Source organism: Pollicipes pollicipes, unplaced genomic scaffold (assembly GCF_011947565.3).
Source record: "Pollicipes pollicipes isolate AB1234 unplaced genomic scaffold, Ppol_2.1 Scaffold_1080;HRSCAF=1254_pilon_pilon_pilon, whole genome shotgun sequence".
Taxonomy (NCBI): Eukaryota; Metazoa; Arthropoda; class Thecostraca; order Pollicipedomorpha; family Pollicipedidae; genus Pollicipes; species Pollicipes pollicipes.
In genome coordinates this window covers 141,158-163,370 of record NW_023595868.1, presented here as the reverse complement: position 1 = coordinate 163,370, position 22,213 = coordinate 141,158, and the positions used below count along the sequence as shown (strand labels likewise).

At 46.1% G+C, this 22,213-nt stretch overlaps 1 protein-coding gene and 1 long non-coding RNA gene across 2 annotated transcripts; both read right to left on the bottom strand.

The window, feature by feature from the left end:
* Positions 1–9,243: 9,243 nt before the first annotated feature.
* On the bottom strand, positions 9,244–12,353 carry LOC119111191 (uncharacterized). The gene is made up of 3 exons (XR_005095592.1): positions 11,935–12,353; positions 10,181–10,251; positions 9,244–9,440 (listed from the first exon to the last, which is right to left on the bottom strand). It is a non-coding gene; the product is annotated as an uncharacterized LOC119111191 (long non-coding RNA).
* A 944-nt stretch (positions 12,354–13,297) lies between these two features.
* On the bottom strand, positions 13,298–17,955 carry LOC119114687 (putative metabolite transport protein CsbC). Its single transcript, XM_037238740.1, has 3 exons — positions 17,632–17,955; positions 17,023–17,553; positions 13,298–13,306 (listed from the first exon to the last, which is right to left on the bottom strand). The coding sequence occupies exons 1-3, from the start codon at positions 17,953–17,955 to the stop codon at positions 13,298–13,300; spliced, it is 864 nt and encodes a 287-aa protein (XP_037094635.1).
* Between the last annotated feature and the right edge of the window lie 4,258 nt (positions 17,956–22,213).

Genomic DNA, 22,213 nt, shown 5'->3' with positions numbered 1-22,213 from the left:
GCCAACAGGGTTTTGCATGCGGGTGACAAACAAACGCCTAAAGAATATCACGATGAATGGCGTATAAAATTGCCACACATTAAGCAGATATTTCATGCTGTTGGAAGCTGTTGGGTGTGAACTGATCAGAAGCTGCAAAAGATCTGATTAGATCTGACGTCACACCATTTACAGCACATTGCTGCCACAGCAATATGATTTCAAAACACACGCACAGAGCAGGGCGGCAAAATAGTTTAAAATTGCTTGCTTCTTACCAGATCAGATTAGAGACCATTTACCAGAGTCCTTTGCATGGCAATGGAATCTCAGCCTTGTAAAAGAACTGCCAGCTCATCACGATGTTAGTAACAGTTGTCTTTCGCAGCAGACAAGAGTCTTTTTCATGGCAATGGAATCTCCGCCTTGTAAAGAATTGCCAGCTCGTCACGATGCTAGTAACAGTTGTCCTTCGCAGCAGACAAGAGTGCCTTTTCATTGCAATGGAATCTCAGCCTTATATGAATTGCTAGCTCATCCGATGTTAATAACAGTTGTCTTCGGCAGCAGACACTTAGCACCAGTGTGGTTCCTTGGAAGTGACATTGATTGCATGCAACATTTTCTAAAAGCAATGAAAATCTGAGCGTGAATAAATGAATTATCATCTAAATTTGCCTGGGCAAGAGTAGTCAAGAGTAGTTTCAAAATTGTGTGCAGTCTCTATGAGGATAACCCTTCCCATTCAACATGAATAGTGGGTATCATGGTCAAACATAGGCAAGTAATGTCTCGGAGCCTCATAGAGTGTTAGATCATCTGAAAGTTTGCCCCGTGATGCAGAGCATGCGGCAGAGTCATATGGATATTGAGACAAAATTGCATATTACACGCTATTGCGTGCTATATAAAACACCAAGCTTATACTGATACGGTGTTTAATGTAGATACATGGGAGTTTCAAACAATTTTTTGCGATGAGCTTACATCGAAATATAGTAATGGTAAACACTTGATATGTTAACCTTTTATGCTGGTCTAAGCTGGCTTCGAAACAGAACCAGACTTCAGCTTGGATGGGTATAAACATGGAATAAAGCATTCTGCTTAAATGTTGTAATGTTTTCGAACAAAAACAACGTTCAGCAATCCGTGTCACAGCTGTTGAGTACAACAATGGGTCTGAAATTGGGGGGACAAGCACAGCTTGTGTGACAACTAAAGTATAGAGGGGACAAGTTGCCTTGAGAGTCATATTTGAAAGGGGAAACATGATTAGCATGCATCCATGGGGTAAATTGGTGCAGACAAAATGACAAGTAAAAATTGGAGGTTCCTACTCTATCCCCTCAGCGATTACACAAATGGCAACCTCCCCAAGATCTTATTTCGACAAAATCATGGCCACAGTCGGTGAGATTGATCCAGGCAAATTGAAAAACCAAATATAATAATTATATTTATATATATTTGGTTGGAATATTTAAAGCACCAATTTGGACAGGGCGTCTTGAATATTCCTGCCCATGGTGCAAGTTTAACCATCATTTGATAATACACGCAGCACGCTGTGACAGTTATATAACAGCGTGTAGCTCGTAGCTCGTAGCTCGTAGTGTGTAGCTAGGCTAGTGTGTAGCTCGTTACTGGCGGAAGTTTAACTTGACTAGCTCGTTAACAAACATATAACCTGACTAACTCGTTAGTGGTGAACGTTTAGGCAACTTAGCTTTGTCAAAAATGCGAAGGTACGATACACGTTAATACGCTATTTTACGCCAAGTATCGCTGTGAAAAACGCCATTCGTGCGTCATATTTGAATCATTACCAAGTGTTTCCAGCGCTATCACCTGTTTTAATAATTTCACAAAAGAACACCTCAAGATGCTCTTGAGTCCAGAACAAATGAAAGAGTACAATCGCACCCTAGCGGGGTTGTCCACGTGGTCACTGTATGTTAATAGGTGATTCACTGAGGCCTGCGGAAACGCAGAAGAACACAGATACACAGAACGGTTTAGATATGGGGTTCACGCCAGCTCTTCAGTGGGCGGCCAATAAAATATTTTATCAAGGTCGCTTCATATGTTGCGAGCCCTTAGTTTTATGACATATCGATCTTCGATCGCACTGAATCTTTTTGTATTTGTGAATTAATGTCGGAGAGCATCGAACATAAGTAAGGCGCAATCTCCAGCACTTGCAAAAACTCAAATGTTTGCCAAAAGGAATGCCTAAAACTTATAATGATTTCATGTCTAGCAATGCTTTTTTCGGCGAAAACAAAACCTTTTTCTGTTTTGCTTATTCGTATACGACTGCAGTTCATCATTCCGGAACACATTCGGGGTGAAAATCAACCCCCTGAAACACAATTCATGTTCATGTTTGTATCAGGCTTGCTGTTTTTTATTCGAAGCGTCCGCAGCCTGAGCGGTACGATGTACGTTTGTATCCTAAAAGTCCGCAACCTGAGCAGTGCAGTGCACATTTTCTATTCTAAAAGTCCGCAACCTAAGCCGTGCAGTGTACATTTTTTATTAGAAAAGTTCGCAACCGGAGCGGTGCAGCGTACATTTTTTATTCTAAAACTCCGCAACCTAGGCAGCGCAGTGTACATTTTCTATTCTAAAAGTCCTCAACCTAAGCCGTGCAGTGTACATTTTTTATCCGAAAAGTCCGCAACCTAAGCCGTGCAGTGTACATAGTGGCGGCGTGCATGCCAGCAGCGTTTGTGGTCTGCACCCTGTGATCCCGGCGATGGAACTTTGTATCTCATGAGGGGCATACTCCCACCCCACCCCAATATCACGCCAACTCCAATGCACAGTAACACGCCAACCTCAGTGCCGCAAGCATTAGATGCGTATTAGAAACTCCATTAGAAACTCCAATTCGCAGTAACACGTCAACGTCAGTGCCGCAAACATTAGATGCGTATTAGAAACGCCATTAGAAACTACAATGCGCAGTAACACGTCGACCTCAATGCCGCAAATATTCGAAAGTGGGTTTAGAAAAAATCCTGGTGCTCCTCTTCATTGAAAATGTGGACTTCACTCTTCATCCCACGATATCCCACAATAATTTTCAGGTGACATAAAACTTACGGTCGAGTGAAACGGCGGCTGCAGCGCCATCTCGTGGTTCGATGGTTAAACGGCCACCGACGAGTCGTCCTGGATGAGTCCGGCCGGCCGGTGGACGACGCCACGCGCCCACTGGATCCCCGGTGGTTTATGCTCCGCTGTTGCCAAGCGATAGTCCGTGGCGCGCCCTTGGAGATCAGCGCTCCGGCCTACGCGCCAGGGCCGCGATGACCTCTGGAGGGGCCCACCGACACCCGCCGACGCCATGCGCGCGATGCGGCCGCACCGTGTTCCGTTGGCTGAGCTGGGCGTAAACCTCCATATTGTCTATATATCCCTGTCGTGGAAACCCCCCCCCCCCTCGGGCATGGCATGGATCGAAAGCGTTGTAACGCATATAAAAAATGTCTTCTGTGACTCCCACCTCGCCTCACCCACACACCCACACTCACACTCACACTCACACTCACACTCACACTCACACTCACACTCACACTCACACTCACAATCACACCACACTCACACTCACACTCACACTCACACTCACACTCACACTCACACTCACACTCGCACCCCCCCCACACCCCCCCCCCCCCCCCCACACATACACACACCACACACACACACACACACACACACACTTGTGTGCCGTGCTTTACGGGACACCTGACTCAGCCGTCACTACCGAGAACCACCCGAACGAATGGCGGCCATCGCAGCCAAATTGGAAGGCCATGCAGCCATTTGGCTGTTTAAGAACAGGATGGGTCGTTCGAGGGGTAAAGCTGCCATCTTTAGCTTACACTGGCAATTGAAAATACCGAGGACATAGTGATAACAGAGGACCGTGTGTGACTTTTCTGTCATATTCAGCTGTGTATTGAGGACCGGGAGTTGCACTTGGAAATTAAGGACAAAGGGACAAAGGCTCTCAGGTCGGGGGCCTCGAACATCATTCAGAAGGACTCCTTGGGGGTTGCTGGGAAACTGAGGGCCCCTTTACCGGTGAGAGACGATGTCGAACAGTCTGTTTTGGATATTTGTCGACAAATGTATCGCTTGAAACCAACATGTTAATTAATCAGCGAGGCAACGACCATCTCATAAACCAGTGTCGCGGCCACCTTTGAAAGACGACGGCGACAAATCAAACACGGCCAGATATCAATATGCTACCTTGTGCACAAGCGCGCAGCCAGAGCCTTGGCAATGGGCCAGGGGCACGCACAAGGTTGATAAAGGGCTCCCCAATAGTGAAAGCCCCCCCCAAACAAAAATATCGCTGGCATTGGAGTGCCCCATTGTGCCGGCCGGGGCTCTGAATAGTCTCCCAGCCGACCTTTCTGGCCTTTGGGCCCTCAAATCAGGCCCTTAATCGTAAATCCCGAGGCCCTTCGGGTCCCCTGAAACCTTAGGCAGGGGGAACGTGCCCCCTGTGGCCTTCCCTCCCTGCGCTCCCTGCTTGCGCGTCAGGCTGTTGGTTTGCGTTCAGATATAGGCAAATAACGGCGGATCGTAGGCTTTCTGCTGCTTAAATCATTCATCTATAATATAACAATCGTTTTACTCTATTTTATCATGGTGCACTTTCCTGTCGTCCCGTTGAAGTCTAATCAAGTCGGATAAATAGCAGCATACGCCATGTTAATACCTGCTGAACACTCTTCATGAAAAAGCCCTCCCCAGGCCGGTTGATATCACCAACGAATTTTGGCTCCATCGACCTCCATACGACATTGGCTCCATGCTGTGGAATCGCCTCGGACCGCATAACAAATGACTGCAGTTCATTAAACTACCCGATGAGTGTTTGCCCCGACGGCTGGACACCCGGGACACTAAATGTTTTCCGTCCCCAACGGCCCGATAAGAGTAGGAGAAAGGGCAACCAACGCCTTTTGGGTTTCCATGACCCTTTAGCACTAATAGTGCTAACAGTGCTAAAGCATCAATGACCCGGTCGGCGGCACACTACTCGACGGCGGTTTTCCCGAAGCTTCTGCTGTTGCAACGGTTGCAGCAGAGGGCGGCCGGGGCTGAGGAGCGGGCAACGGAGGCGACGCTCCAGACAGCGGTGGAAAAATTGACTCGAGGTGCTGCTGGAACTGTTTATCTGCTGACCGAGCTACTGCAGTTTCAGGTGCTTCGGCGGGCAGCCGCCGTTCATCTCATTCGCAGGTGACTCCGACAGTCTCTTCTACACTGTCGGTGTTCCAGTCAGTATACAAAGCCCCATGTTGCTCGACCCTGCTCGCGAACCCCGGTGTCTTAGGGCGACAGCACACAGCCTCTGATGCTGTGGATGTGACTGGCGGCGCGAGTGCGCGGCGGCCTCCATTGGTGGGGTGCACAGTTTGTGGCCCGTTTTTGGGATACGGCTTGTGCCGGCGTCAATGCAGCGGTCTACTTAATGATGGCCTCTTATGCGACTGAGTGTGGGTGAATGGTTCGCTGTTGGTGTAACTGTGAGTCACGTGCTCATGCTACCTGTTAAATGTGCCTTTCCCACGGCTTGCGTATGTGTTGGGTTTTTATATACGTGTCAATTACGCATATGCACTTTCTTCATACAAGTGGAATCCATGGTGCGGCGGGATGTAGCAATCAGCTGCTGACCGAGGAAGGAGGACCGTGCAACACTAAAATCAATGAGTCAGTCGTTACAGTCATTGCAGTCAGTCACTGAAGCCAAACGAGCTGCCTCATAAACATGTCGGCTGTTTGGCTGATGCGAGATTTCGTGCTCGACGCCCACGCGCCCATTCCAGTCTTCAAAACTAGTCAAAGGCCCCTGTGGCCCACCACTTCCCAATGTAACAAGTGTGCTTTGGTTAAGTGTAGTGGTGTCAGATTTGCCAACGGATCTCAAAAATGACGTAGAGAAAGAAGCATTTGCATTGAATCCTGTATTGGAAAGATGCGACAGGAGAATGACACACCTAATTTGCTTCCAAACTGACATTCAGGTATAACGCGTTTTTACCAATGGGGTGGGTCTATTTCCGTGCTTAGGTGTCATCTTCCGCCCAGAATTGCAAATCTCGCCACACTGCCCTTGGTGAGCACTGCTTTTTCACCGTTCATCAGCTCCACCTACACAGATTGCTACTATAAACGGGAGCAACAACAAGGAGATCGTTTTTGTCGTTGCGAAATTTACTAGCGAGCATCATCCAAACGTGAACGAAGTCGACATCTAATGTGTAAGTCACTGAGACTCATTTCGCCTTACGACGTGCTCTAACAATCACGTTATGGACATGGATTTAACACCTCTCCATGAGCGCTAGGACAGAGCATTTTCTGCTGACAGGGCACGTAAGCATGCAGCTTGGCCAGAAACCTCCATGTGGCTAACAAACATGCCAAGCTGCCTCATCACAGCTGCCTTTTCCCCATTGCACCACGCAATACGTCTTTTTTGCCAGTGGTGTTTTTTTCCTGAGCGTCATTGTTAGTCTCTCGATGTGAAGATGTCTCCTACGAAAACAAGTCTCCCTTCCCCTCTTGGCTTTTTGTCCAGGTAGGACATTTGCGACCTCCACCACACAATCGTCTTAACCCATGTCCTCCGGACCGTCCTCTTCTGCCATTGGTGCGCTGTTGAGGTAGTCGACTTCGTCCAGATTTTTCCCTTTGCAGACAGAGATGCCATTTTTGGTTTATTGGTTTTATACAACACGCATCACATCGCAGCCTACTCCTGTACATTTGCTTCGATCCTGAGCATAAAGCACAGCGACTTTAAAACATGGAAAAAGGAAAACAAAATAACTGACCCAAAACGGAACGCCAACTGTATTCTCGCTCCGTTGTTTCGTAATCTACGAACTACACACTGCACAACTACATCTTTAGAATACCGCCCCGTATTTAAGATCATCTAGAAAATGCATACAGTTTGGCTCCAATGGTAATTTGCAGGCCGTCCAATGCTTGAAAGCGGAACTTCAAATACTCGCATCCTTAACGAGTGACGCTCTCGGGGAGTAATCTGGAAAGCCGAAAACGGGTGAGATATGAGAAATTTCAGTTCAGAACAGGATTGTGACCCCCACGTGAAAGAAAGTTATGCTTGTGTTCAGAAGCGTGGGCATGCACCACGCTGATGGCTCACGGGGGGTGGAATTAAAATAGCTGTGCAATAGTCGTGTCCCGAAAGATAGCTTTCCAGTTCACAGCAAATCCGTGAACGAATATCGGAGGCCACATGCCTCCCGTCCGCGTACATATTACCCATCTTGTTAGAGCACATGCACTGCCGTCAAGAAGAAGGAAGTGATGGGGCGGCGATGGGGGGCGGAGAGAGGGGGACAACAATAAATCGTACTAAGCTCTAGCCACGCAGCCGAACTTAACCTGAAATTAGGCCAACAACAGCAGAGTCGCCAACATTCATCGTCAACGCGATCAGCAGCTACCGTGATTCGGACGGCCCTCATGCATGGTACGCGCGCCCGTTGGCAAACTATGGCGTGCCTGTCTTCATTCCTGTAGCCACGCACGCACAGCTGCGATGGGAATCGATTTAGAGAAGAGCAACAGTTCCAGTATCATCGCTGACCGCATGCGGCAATTGCGAGTCCATGCCCTGATGTCCTAGGCTTACTACGCCCTGTCAATGCCATGCTGTTCATGCACGCCATACGGTTAACAGTCGTAAGACAGCGAGGCATAACCGAAACGAGTTGTGGTAAAAAGCTTATTGCCTCTAAGCTCAAACAATGCATCAATAAGAAATGACGAAACTACGACAGACAGGCGGCGGTGGCCCACAGACCGTCATCCCAGCCCCAGGGCGAGTACGCCCCCCTAGCCCAAGTGTATGTCTACTGGCTGGTTGGTAATAGTGGACAGTTTTCTGATCACTGCCATATCGCGGGTAGTGCAGGATGAAGGTAGTGTGCGCCATGATGCAAACATTATGATATATTTGATTTATGATTTTGGATCGAGTGCGTATTGTGAGTGTGATTGCACGCTATATGTGAATGCATCAACAAAAATTACAAAAAGACCAGACAACCAAACCGCTGACCTGACCATCGCATTTGAAACTATCCGACGTCACACCGTGATGCTGGCCGCGAAACAGATGGGAGGCAGCCCCAATGCACACCAACGCCGTAACTGTTTTTGACAACGTGACACGCTGGAAGACCGACACCCCTCCTTGCTGCGGATGGGCTTCTCCACGCCATTGCGAGACACTCGTCTGTCTAGCCCCCGCAGACGAGGTCTCTTCGCAGGCATTTTGGTCTGCCCGGAGTGCGCAGACCAGAACCATGCTTAGTGTCCCCTCGATGGGTTTTTGGCAACACCGTTATGGCCCGGAGCCGGATGTGGCAGCCAAACCCGCTACCACAAGCTATGTTCAGTGAGCGGCCGGACCCCACGCTCATGAAAGCGTCTGTGATTCCGCGCAAACAACCGGCGTTGGTGATGTATATTATATATATATATATATATATATATATATATATATATACATATGTATGTATATATATATATATATATATAATATATATATATATAATGTATATATGGTATATACTCTATATTGTGAATATGGAGATATAGATATAGATATAGATATAGATATATATATATTATATATATATATATATACATATGTATGTATATAATACTATATATATATATGTATATATGTATATATATATATCTATATGTTATATATATATATATATATATATATATATAGATATATATTATATATATATATATAGATATATATATATATAGATATATAGATATATAGATTATATATATATATATATATAATATATTATATATATATATATATATATACATATATATTATATATATAATATCATGGATCCGTCGTCAAATGCGTAAAACAACATATAGTAATGATCCAAGGCTTGGTTCAATCGTCCCATTCATAGGAAATAATTAAAGAAACTATGTTGCAGCAAACACCCTAAGCCATACACATTTCACATACAATGAAAAGACCGAGACTGCCAGTGACTAAAAACTTTTTAAAGCAACTTCTGCACCCCACCTGTTCGAATTTGGCAGGGAAACTGCTTGCGAGGCCTATTTCCACCATCGCCAATGCTTCTCATTTTCTTCGGGTAGCCGTGCCCGTGGTAAATATTCTCGAGGACCCATGAGCTCGAACTCTTGACCCGAACGCCCCAAAATCTGTCCTTCCCGAAGAATATCATGCTCCATATTGCAAATAGCATATGAAAATGCTGTTGCGCGTAAGTCCTTAAGCATCCCAAATATAGCCTGAGTTACCTTTGTTGCAGTAAACTTTCCGGAGGACTTCTTTTAGAGGACTAAACTTCTTTAACTCTCCCAATGGTATACATATAAGCCACCTGAGAACAAAAATGTTTTTGCATGTTTCATTAAAGAATGACGCCATGCACCGGTGGTGCCACAGAGAAGGAGCACTAAATGTTGACAAGACCATTCAATAACGCGGATGCGGGTGTACCTACATAATTGCAGGCCGCGATATGTCAGTGGTGTTGGTGCAGGTGGTGGTGGCGTTGGTTGCAGAATAAAGTGGGGCTGGTACAGTCGACACGTGCTTGCGTAGACCAGCGATGAGGATGGTGGAATGAGATACCAAAATGGCGTTACACTGAGGTCACGCACCATGCAGGAGCTGTTATGGTCACACAATGGTAGGGGGGGAGGCAGACATTGGTGGTGTTGGCAGGATCAGACACTGGTGAAACTGGCAGGGCAATGGGGTCAGCTGCATGGAGCCGACACCCGCATGGAGCTGGAGGGGTCAGACACCATGGTGGGATGGGTAGACCCAGACATTGTGGTGGGGTGCATGGTGTCATGCACTGTAATGACATCCTACTGGTTAAGGCACTGATAGGGATGGTGGAGCCAGGCAGTGTAGTGGCATATTTGTGGGGGTCGGACGATGCAGTGGTGTTGGCAGTGTTGGACAATGTGATGGGGTAGATAGAGAAAGAAAAGCATGCATGAAATGCTAGATAAGAGCTGATGACAACAAATTCTACATGTCACAAATGATTCACACCCTCTTCAGAGTAGTCATTTCCTAAATAATTTGACTTTCCTGACATCAACTGACCTGAATCAAGCCGGTCGCACTAAGGCTTTCTGGTCTTCAATTGCTTCAATGTCCAGTGGCTATAACATCACCTGAAACAGCAACAATGCTAAAAATTATTCAGTGGGTGGAGATTAACTAAGGACTAAGTAAGTATTTTTTTGTTTTTAGCGCCCCGGAGGTGTTCATTGTATCTTAAACGTGAGGGACGTATGGACTTCCCGACATAGACCCAAACAAAACAGGGAATACCCCTTTCGGTGACCATTTTTTGGCAAAACATGCTCAGGCTGAAATCGGGGGAGGTATGGACCCTATGCCCCTTTTAGAGCCCAAAGTTGTCTACAGAGCAGAGGGCCACCCAGGTAGGGAAAAATTTAATCTATTCTTGCAAAAAATCAGCGACCAAATTTTAACATACAAAGCTCATCCTGGCCGATTTTGCGAACATGATATATGCCTTTATATGCGATGTGTGCTAGCTTAAAATAGTTAACATGTGAAGTGACGCCTGACGCGTGATATGCGATGTCTGTTCAGTTGAAATCGCTTGCATGTATAATTGATGCGCGACTGTGATACCTGTTAACCTCAACTCGTTTGTATGTTTGAACGAAGCGTAATGCATGACGCCTACTTGCTTGAATTAGTTTGCATGTACACGTATTGTCGCCTATTCTAATTATTAGATAAGCACCGTATCGTGGTAACGGCTAGCAATAACTTTTTGTTTAATCCTCTAAGAGTTGGTGTCCTGTAAAAACTGGCTTTCTATTTCCAAAAAAGCTGAAAAATCGGGTAGGGCCACCAGCAGGCAATTTTGAATTTATTTCTGCTACTTTTCGATATACGCATGTTGCCGAAATATCAATTCAACTATATCTTTATTCTCCCGGTTTTTCTTCGACGAATAAGGCTATTAATATTGTCTTAGCTATGTGAAAAATGCTCCTCTGCTAATGCTAATGCACTGAACAACTTACGTAATCTTGCACAACATTGATTTGAGCCAACCGACGGCCGTTACGTCTGAAAATGTATTCACAAAGCCGGATATGAACGACGCAACGGTCATATGATGGCTTGCCTTAATCGCCCCATGGCCAATGAAATGGCAGCATTTGAAGACATTACGCGTTGTGGGTGCCTGGGTGACCTTGAAATAGTCACCACGAAATAATATTCGCACCTATGAAGGTTAGTAGATCACAAACTAGAAAGGTTAACAAAATAAGAAGGGTGCTTAAGAATGGAAGGACTGTGTAACATACTGAATGATCTTCAAGATGGCTAATTTCAATTGAAACCCATACAAATGTGGCACACACCCTTTTATACTCTGGTATCTACCACACACTAAGGTTCCGATGTATGGAAAACCTTATGTTTGTAATGATTTCCCCTTCAAGGCTAAATTGGTGCCCAAAGCCTCTAAAAACGTGTTGTTCTAGGGGGTTGGGGAACATGTCTGTAAGTACCTAACGGCAACATTTTTTAAATGTAATACAACACCCACTGCAAATGCATGAGAAAAACTGCAAGCATCCCCCTTACAAACGTCTGGTCTAGCGTGATAAACCTACCCAGACAATTGCATAATATTGCTGAAGTCAATCTCTTCAACCACCTTCAAAAGCTAACACAATGTTTGCCACTTCAGCAACTATCCTTATCAGCACACCATTCTCTAATCAATCAAGGCAGATCAGTCCTCCATTAGCTACAGTTGTCGGTAAACAGGGTTCACCAATCCCTTTCGAATATTTACTACTCACTTTTTAAAACCTTGCCGGACGACAATAACTTGCATCCAACGTAAGCCCAGTCTTCTCGTCCGAAAGGCCGCACACCGCAACGTCACCGTCGCGCTCGTTCCAAGAACGCGCAATGGCGGCGATAGAGCTACGTATCCCATGTGACTTAACACAATTTACATTAATATCTTTCATCACCAGTTTCAACGTGATTCAATGTGATTTAAATGCTTATACCAAACGCAAACAACTTACAAGTGATGAGACCACATCATGGAGCAGCGTGATTTTGCATTTCCTTATTCATCTCTATTCTCTTCCACGTGACCTTGCCACCTGAAAAACTTACACACGCGCGCAGTTCGTCCAAGATAACACACTTTACACAACCGGAAGTAAAAATGCGTATAATTGCGTTTTTCGAGGACCAGCTGAAAATCGAATAAACATGTTCAAACAAGACTAATATCTCATTTAAGGCCTCTGAAAACCGAGGTCCGGCATTTGGACCTCGGTAGTGAATACCGGACCTCGGCAGTGACGGGTTGTTGGGTGTGTAACCGGATTTGGTCCTCTGTTTTCACGGCACACAAGAGCACACACACACACACACACAAACACACACACACACACACTGTATATCAAGCCAAAACGTTGCATAACCCTTAAACACCTTCGCCAAACGACACTCCTTGCGACCCCGTAGATATGTAGACAAGGTTTAAATACCCTTGCAAAAGTGAAGAAAAAAGCAAAGGTGAGTCGAGGGAAACCCACCTTATCAAACATCCTTTGGAACTCCCACTCGAGTGTAATGAAAAACACCCAATCGGGGATAATGGTCATGACACCCTGCCTGGCTGCCCTGGTTCGATAATCTATGTCAGTATCTATTGCCATTCGGGATGGTACTCGCCTTGAAAACCTTCGTAAAAGCCAGACAACCCTGAATGAGAACACGTCACACTCTTAAAGGATGCTGACACCTCACACAACACCCCTTGGTATCTTTATTTTTCTCAGTTCGGTCGATCTGTACAAAGCTAGCGTAATATATCGCCTGTGATTTATTGTAGTTTGCTCGGATAAAGTATGGAAAATGTGTGCCATTTGATCCCATGTGTGCTGGGAAAAACGCCTGTCAACACTGGCTAGCATCTGATGTACGCTTTACATTTTCACTTTTTGTTTCTGTGAGCAAAGCCCGCGACCGAAAAGTCATTACGAGAGTTACTTAACGAATATCGCGTATTTGATTATCCGTTGGAGGGTATCGTAATTCCCTTAAAAGGACCATCTCACCCAATATATGGCAATTCATTGGCGTATCCGTTTTTGGATACACCAACTTGTGAATGCGCTTTAACTGGACTCATTTCTTCCGCTAGGTTACCTGCCGCGTCAAATTACCATTAATGCACGTGGCTGACCACTGGTAGAGGCCTGCAGTACCATATATCGCCTTGTGCGATACCACCCTTTTCATTCCGGAGAATAAAACAGTGGCTTCATTTTTATACTCCATTGCTCAAATGTCATATGCTAATATACTTCCTTGTTTGCTCATGTGGGAAGAAATACAGAAGTCATTCGATTTGTAATTTTGCAAAATACAGCTGCAAAAAGTCACATCGACATAGTCAAAAGATATTTTTCTACCTTCAGTGACAATTGAAACGTCACTTCCTATCCCGGTATTTCCTGTTTTTAGCAGGCTAGCAGATGTACCATGAATGCTTTGCTGGAGGGTGCATAATTTTTTATCAAATTGTTTTGCATCCTTCGTGCATCGTCAGTGCCACACACAAAAATATAAAATTCTGCCGCATACACAAAACGTGGTGCGAGAGTTAAGGACATTTCGCCCATCACCCCACATCTGTCATGACCACTGGTGCTTTGACGCCTCCTTTACATGCCATCCACATGCCAAGGGCTCTGGTGAGCGCACAAGCTACTCCAAATGTTACCGAATCCTCATGTAAGGTATAAATGGACGATGTTTGGTGGATATTCACCCACGTTAGTTTGTTGATTTCCTGTGTTAAGTGCTGTAGACCTTTTAAATCATTACAGAAATATTACAAGCATACAAGTACAATGTTGCTGTGCAACCTGTGCAATAGTAATGCAGTGGAAATAGGATAAAAAGGGCAAATATTAACAAGTACCTATCTATTGCCAAAGTTTCATTTTAGCTGGATGCATATAGCTTACATCAAGAAATATCTTTGGCTCCTGATTTTAGAGGACAACGTGTCGATTCTTTAAGATGCATCAATTTTGGAGAGGGAATAAAGAAAATAATGATGGGGGAAGCAATTTTGTTCTAGCAACACGTGAAAATGGATCAGTTGAAGCGGCGTACTTAATTTAAAGTTGGTGTTAAACTCAAATTTGGGTGACTGACTAGGTGAACGGAAAGGATAGTGTTACCATAGAGTTAGTTTTATTAAAGCTGCTCAGACCGTAGCCTGGACCCCAAAAATCTGTGCTACGCCTTCTGCCAACGAAAACACGCTCCTGCCTAGTTTTTCAACTCTAAAATGCAAAGCCACCCACTGGGGTTAAATGGTTCTGCTAAGAACGTCAGGGGTAATATTAGTTCTGTGATGACAGAGAAGGTTAGCAGATTGCTGGACATTGCAGTTATGTTGTAAGACATGAAAGCGTCAGTTTTCCACAGCAGCGTACACGAGTGTCACTCACCCATACCCATTTGTGAACGTGATCTGTTCATCAGAAACTTTAATAAATGCACATGTGGCTGAGTTGTGTGCTATATGACCTATTTGTACATTCCTTGGAACTGGAACCACTGTAGGTTATTGGTCTAACGTTACGTTTCTGAATTGATGTCCCTTTTCATTATTTCAGGGACCATTTAGTGGCACTTAACATTTCATTTGTTTTCAGTTCGTTCCATCCCTGTAAGGTGGAAAGTTGAAAATCCGGTGCGGTCGTGATCTATGTCTTGGTGGAAATTTCTGACCCAACCCAATGTGACCCGAGGATTGACCCAGATTCCGTGGACTATTCCAATCCGTGAAATGTTCTAGCTCGCAGACAGTTAATTATGTTAGACATCGCATACACCAGCGGCTGGAGATGTGCCGCGGGTGGAGATGTACCGCGGATGGAGATGTGCCGCGGGTCGCGAGGCCACGTCTGGAGATATGCCAAAGGTCGTGAGATCACGGCTGGTGATGTGCCGCGGGTCGCGATACCGCATCTGGAGATGTACCGTGGGTGGTGATGTACCGCGGGTGGAGATGTGCCGCGGGTCGCGAGACCGCGATTGGAGATGTACCGCGCGTGGAGATGTACCGCGGATGGAGATGTGCCGCGGGTCGCGAGACCACGTCTGGAGATATGCCAAAGGTCGCGAGACCGCGTCTGGAGATGTGCCGCGGGTCGCGAGACCGCGTCTGGAGATGTACCGTGGGTGGAGATGTACCGCGGTTAGAGGTGTACCGCGGGTGGAGATGTACCACGGTTGGGAATGTACCGCGGGTGGAGATGTACCACGGTTGGAGATGTGTTGCGGGTCTCGAGACTGCGTCTGGAGATATGCCAAAGGTTGCGAGACCGGCCTGTGCATGTTTCGCCAGCTTCAAAGGAGATAACCTAGCAAGCAGTGTACCAGACAGTCGATTATGTATGCCACATACTGATTACATGCTTAAAGGCTTGTCGACTACAAGGTCGTGCAGTGTTCATTATTCCATGCTATGTTAGCCTTAGCTGTCTCCCAACAACGGTCTACGATACGGGCTGCGCGACTAAAATACGCTGGCAGGATGTATGGTAACAAAATCTGGGCAGCTTCAAGCTATATGGCTTAGAGAAGCTGATTTCTTTGGATTGGGCGCTCTGTTTCGGACCGTACAAAATATGCCATATCACGTAGAGCATGAGTGCGTTTGAATTTGTACCTTCCGGAACATCTGGACATAATCTAAACCTTTCAAACAAACCGTTTTTTGGTGAACGACAGTTTTTTCACGGAGCGATCGGTCCGCCTTGTTTCTGTAAGTGATATCTTAATGTATCTGCCATCCACAGGTGGATCGGTTTTCTGGATGCAAACCGGGTCGCGCTGGTAAAAGGCGAACGGATCTTCCTTGACAGACGACGATGCTTGTCGATAGCAAATGAATGACACGCACTCGTCGAAGTGTATTGCAACGAGGTATTCACGGTTGAAACAATAGCACATAATCGGGTGCCAAATGGCATGTTCCCTTGGAGTTTCGCGTTTCACCTTCACCATCATCAACTGTTTTGCTGAGTTCGTGCCTTCTGGCTTCGTTAGCTGTTACCAGAAAGACACGACATTGTGCTGCGTGTAAACGGGATGCATAATGACGCCTTAAAATGTTTTTAGGCTGCTCAGGTGTTGGCTGCTGGATGGCAGCCACAGGAACAAACACGATAGTATTTTTAAATTTAGCCCCAAAAACCGGGACATACCCTCGTTTCTACCGACTGGCATGACAGACTAACGAGAGCAGATAGCGTGTGACATCTGTACAAATTGGTGAGGATGTGTACATTTGCCTATCACATTATTTCACATTATGTTAAGGAACAAACTAGGAGGTATACTCCCGCATATGGCTGTTCAGCACGACGCATTTCCCAAATCTGGCGAAATGTAGCACGTCATGAATGATTGATAAAGGCGCATACGTTACGTCCTCAGGTCGCTGAGAAGCATGAGATCTCTCAGTCTCCCCACACACGTTCCATCACCGTAGAAACATGAACATGACCTTGTGAGAAAAACACTCCCCGGGAAGGTCCGTACTAGGTACATTCCATCGCAATGATGCTACAAGCCAACGCAATTCGCATCACTACAAACCGATTCTACCGATTCTAAACCCCTGTGGCTATTCACGCGCTAACGGAGTCAGAAGCAGTATTTCATTCCGGTGTATCAACGCGGGACATCGATGGCTTTGAGGCTGGGAGCGACTCAGCGACATGAAGTGGAAACTCGGCTACCTTTTCAGCGTTCTGAAACAGATGCTGAATCTGTTCCAGCGAGAGACCCCTTGTTTCCTTCAGACAAAATGTGGCAAACAACACCTGGCACAGGCTTACCAGCGAGTGGATGACGAAGCCTCCACCCAGACCAATCCCATCTCTGATTAGTGGGTACATCTTTAACAGCACAAATCCACTCAAATTCAGCACAACGAGGACGATGTTTGCGCCCAAGGTGCGCGTCTTGTTGGGCAGCAGCTCGGTGACGTAGTTAAATGCAACGTTGGCGAGCATGCCGACAAAGGCCACTTGCGTCAGGCCTGCGCCCGCCAGTACAATCCAGCCGAGACGCTCCTGGGACTCCGCGGCCAGGAAGAAGTACGCGGCGACCGTGGCGCAGCCGATAGCAGAGAGCACGCCGCCCAGACGCAGCACCGGTAGCCGGCCGTATCTTTCGATGATGATGCCGCCGGGCACGCAGACGAGCGCAGCGAGCGCAGCCGGCAGCGTGGCTCGCTGGTACTCGCTTAGCGGTAGCCGCACCGGTGTCATCACAAAGGCGGTGAAGAGAACCAGCGTGGCACCGCCGCACCAAGCGAACAGCACCATCTGGATGGAAGCCAGTAGCAGCGGGCGCCACGTGCCCGGCTGACGCAGCAGCGTCCACACGGGCAGTGCGGCGCCGTCCGCATGTGCGTGCTGCAGTGAATCGTGGATACTGCGTACCTCGGCTGCGGCGTCCACCTGCGTGCCACGGAAGAACTGGATGGAGCGCATGGCTTCCTCCTCCGAGTGGCCGCGCGAGAGCAGCCACTTGGCCGAGTTCGGCAGGAAGAGGAGACCGGAGAGGCAAAGCGCGGCCGGCACCACGCCTACCACGATGAACAGCACCTGCCAGTGCAGCAGCGGCGCCACGGCCAGCACCAGCACCTGGCCCAGGTAAACCATGAAGTTCAACAGGGCGCTGAAGAGGGCACGGCGCTTGGGCGGCACAATCTCAGACACGTAACCACGCACGCAGCCCTCGGATAGGCCGAGCGCCACGAACATGACCACCCGTCCGCTCAGCGTCCAGCCGAAGTGGCCGCCGAAGCCGACCGCCAGCGAGCCGAGCGCGTACAGCGGCATGGTGAGTAGCAGCAGGCGCCGCACGCCTAAAACGGGCGCCACCGGCGCGCCCAACAGGCCACCGAGTACGCCACCCAGCGAGGTGGCGGCGATCGACCAATTGAGCTGGTCGGCGCTGAGAAAGCCGCCGGGATCGCCCGGCACCTGGATGAGGGTGACGCTGTGCATACCGAAGTTCAAGCCCACGGCCAACAGCAGCTCACCGAGGACCACAAAGGCCAACACCTGCAAGGAAGAAAAGATGCTGTGATGATCGCATGTCTTTTCAATGGCTGTCTTATATCTTGTGTCTTATCCTGTCTTATTAATGGCGGATATCTTAGAGTGCAAACAGTTGCAACAAGTTTTCTTTAATTTTCCTTTCTTTTTAAGTGTCACTGGAAAACAAACCACAATTGGGAACGGTCAAAACGTGGTTACGGTCACTCACAGGGTATTATTTACTTCTTGTTCAAAAATCAATTTTTCCTGCCTGCCCATCACCCGCATAATCGGTGACGACAGGGTCCTAGAACTGCAGACTTTGGGTGTAAAGCAGCACCCTATGAGGAGGAATTTTTCACTCCTTCTCCCCATATTTTATGTGAGTTTTTCACTCCTGCCTGATTGTCTAATCGCACACGCCAAACCCCTATTTACCTTTCTGAGGTTTTCAGATGTCATCCAAAACCGAGCTCACTTGAAGCCACCAAGCAAAAGCCAAGCTCCACAAAACCTGGACGCCTATGGCTATGTCCTGCCTCACGTACATCTGAATCATGTCTATGTGTGCACAGAGCAAGGGCGCCAGGTACCTCCAAGCCCGAGAGCCCCAACGGCTCCAGCCGCTTGCACGCATTAAGTTTGGTTTGTTTACAAAACTCGTCGCAATCTGAAGCTGTGCGCTAAATGCAAGTTTTTCACGCATCCCCTATTTTTTTGGTCTCACCACCGCACCACGAAAGCAGAGCCTGGTGCAAACACCAGCAAGGCGTGGTAGATAACTTTGCTCCACGCATTTCTTTTTTCCCGAGGAAACTTGACCATTATATTGCATCACTCCCGAAATGCAGGAGAGAAAAGTTCAAGAAATGGTTTCTAAATTAAAATTTCCCGATGAATATCACCATTTGAGCACTCGTATTAACATATTTTAAGTCAAACCAGCTGATAACAAAATTTTTCCAGAAAAGTATTCGTCTTCATATTTATTTAGTTCCTTTTGTTTTTCTTGGTATCACACGAGTGTGATACAACTTTATTCTTCCTTCCTTTTCGATTGCCTTTAGAGGTACAATCTGCTGCTTAAAATTTTGACCATTTTCTCTGCAAGATACTCCAACTGCAAACTTGTACGTGTTTCATACATAAATTGGATTAATTTCGCAAGCCGCCCAAACAAGTGTGATATGCACCCAGACGTGAACAATTTACAGGGAATGAAGGAAACAATTTGAAGCACAGAACTTATTTTTACCGCCATTTTTGCCCTCTTTAACCCTCGGTCGACCGTTTGCTTGGTGCATGGCAGTGCTCAACAACGATAAATTAAAGCCTTTCGAATGTCTGACTCACCAGGCTACCTGGCAAGGCTAACATAATGCTTCCATATAGAGCTTTGGGACAGACCTGACGCAGCTAATACAGAAGTGTTTGATGGCGAAATTCTACCCTCTGGAATTGCTTATCATGCACGCCTCTTACTTGTTTCGCATTTTAATCTCATACGTTGGTGGGCATGGTTGATATTTATATTTGGAAGGAGAGTAGAATGACTGTCTGGCAGCAGACCATGCACAAGGTACTGACTTTGTTTTGAGGGGGGGGGGGGGGGGAGCGGGAAGAAGCCAGTAAGTCTCCCGTAGACCAAGTAATTGCTTGCCTTATCTGCTTTCAAAACATGAGTGGTAACCAGAGTTAGCCATTTTATGTTTTAATCCATCGAGTTTTGTCAGAAGACAAATTATGATGTTAGAAGGCATGCAATGGGCTTATTTTGTTCCATATTCTCGGTTATATGCCCCAAATTTCTTAAAGTGGTTCGTCATGGCTGCTTTAACCACACGTTTTCTATAGTTGTCGTGGTTTGCTGACCAGCAAATGACTGTACTGTATGTATGCACTATATTTTCAACACAGGGATGCGCTAAGCTGCATAGCAATTACAATATGAGTGAAATATTAGTATGTAACAAATAGTCAGACCATCCTATTTAAAATGTTAAGCCGATATCTCAAACTTTGTCATTAAATAGGAATAAACAAGCGTAAATGGATGCATTTGCTGCATCTGAAAAGGCAAGCGGCGATACTGACATGGTCATCTAAAATTTATGCTATTTTTGGAGAAGAGAGATTGTTTTGTGGGGTATACTCATTATTGCCCTTCACATAGGTTAACCGTGACAATCAATATAAGTTGTTCAAGGTGATTTAAGGTGTTTTGATTTGTGCGTTATCAAGGTTGTCTGATGTCAACAAGCATACACAAATGAACTGAATAAAAATGCAAATTGAAACCAGCCCAAAACTAGCCTTAGGTATCATTTTTTACCACAAGTGCTGCTGTCAACAGATAGGTGAGTTGAGATAATGTTCATCATATGGGCCACTCTAAGTTAAATAAGCTGGTCAGGTGCATGGCAAATGACGATAGGTATTGTGCAAGAATCAGTAACTCACATCTGCTGCTGTGATACAAACAGGTTATACAGGACGAGATGATGTAAGGCCTCTTTAGGTTAGGCATAGGCTACTTTCATGGAAATAGACATTGGTATTTCGTAAGAAACAGTGACAATGTTTGTTTTCCCTGACCCCATCTTAACAGAAGCCAAAAGCATGTCTATTGTGTTTGACTTGGTGATGGGCTGTTGTGTAGGAATCCAAGGTTTTTTGTTTGTGTGTTTTATGCTTGTTGAATTTTCCGTTGTTATTTTACTATTGAATTCATTTGCTTTGTTTTGTTTTAAAAGTGGTGTGGAACGGAATTGAAAAGTGCAGCATCAAATTATTGGTGTTAATAACTTGCTATGCTCATAATACTGTTATGAAATTACCATGCTTCAACACGCGCCCGGTTGGCCGGCTAGATACCCTTCGCTCGGGCGGGGGCGGGGGCAATTTGATCCCCCCCCCCTATGAGATCTCGGAAACTAAGAAAGCTAGAGACACCAAATTTACAGGGTGTCTTGACCTATACGTGAACTCACTTAGGTTAGGATTTAAGCTTCCTAGGGCATGACCTTCAGGTCAAATAAGGTCAAACAAGGTGAAATTCCAGGTCGATCTCCAAAGAGCCTCCAGAACCTAGGTAACTGTCTCTAAGCAAAAGGTCACAAGCTCATTTGAGGTCATTGACCTTATTTGACCCTTTGAATGTCCTGGTGACCAAAATGATACAAGACTGCTCTGAGTTTTACATTTGAATATACGACATAGATCACGCTAGGCAGTATGTCCCTAAAACAAAAAGTTCGACCCGGGTCGTCTTTGGTCGATGGCCTGTTCTGACCTCTAAGGAGTCAATGGAAGATGCATAATGCGGTTCCTGCTGTCAATAAATTCAAAATGAGCACCAGAAACTATTCCATACAGCAAGCCCTAGAGTAATAAATCAGGTTGGTTTTGACTTTAGTCTGACCTTCATACCTGACCTAAGGTCAACGTAATTTGCTCATTGAATATTTGTTGTGCCTAAGAAACCATCTCATAGATGTATATCTTTGTCAAACAGTCCGTTGTTGTATGAAACTCTAGAAATTGCCTTTGCTGAAACCATAAGCTGGCTTTGACCTGTCATAGGTCAGCGACCTTACAAGGTACATCTAAAATGTGCATGTCAAACGATCCGCTGTGCAACTTGCCATAGCTATGCAAAATTTCGCGCGGCTACGCTGTGCCGTTCAGAAGCCATTCGGGAAAGGCCCCCGGGGGGAGGGGGGTCAATTTGCCTCCCCCACCCGAGCGCGTGTTATTGTATTCTGTTTCACTTTTATGGCCTAAGATGTTGAAAAACCAAATAGTTTTGTCAGGTTCCTGATATTACGTCAATGCCAACTTGAAATAGATGTCTTTGTTTCCTGAAGCATCAGTCACGAGCTCATAAGTTCCATGTTTTGTGAATTTATTTTTTTCACTCCCGCACGGTCCTTTTGCGATGAAATTTTTCTCTCCCACCCTAGTTCAAAAGCGATTCTAG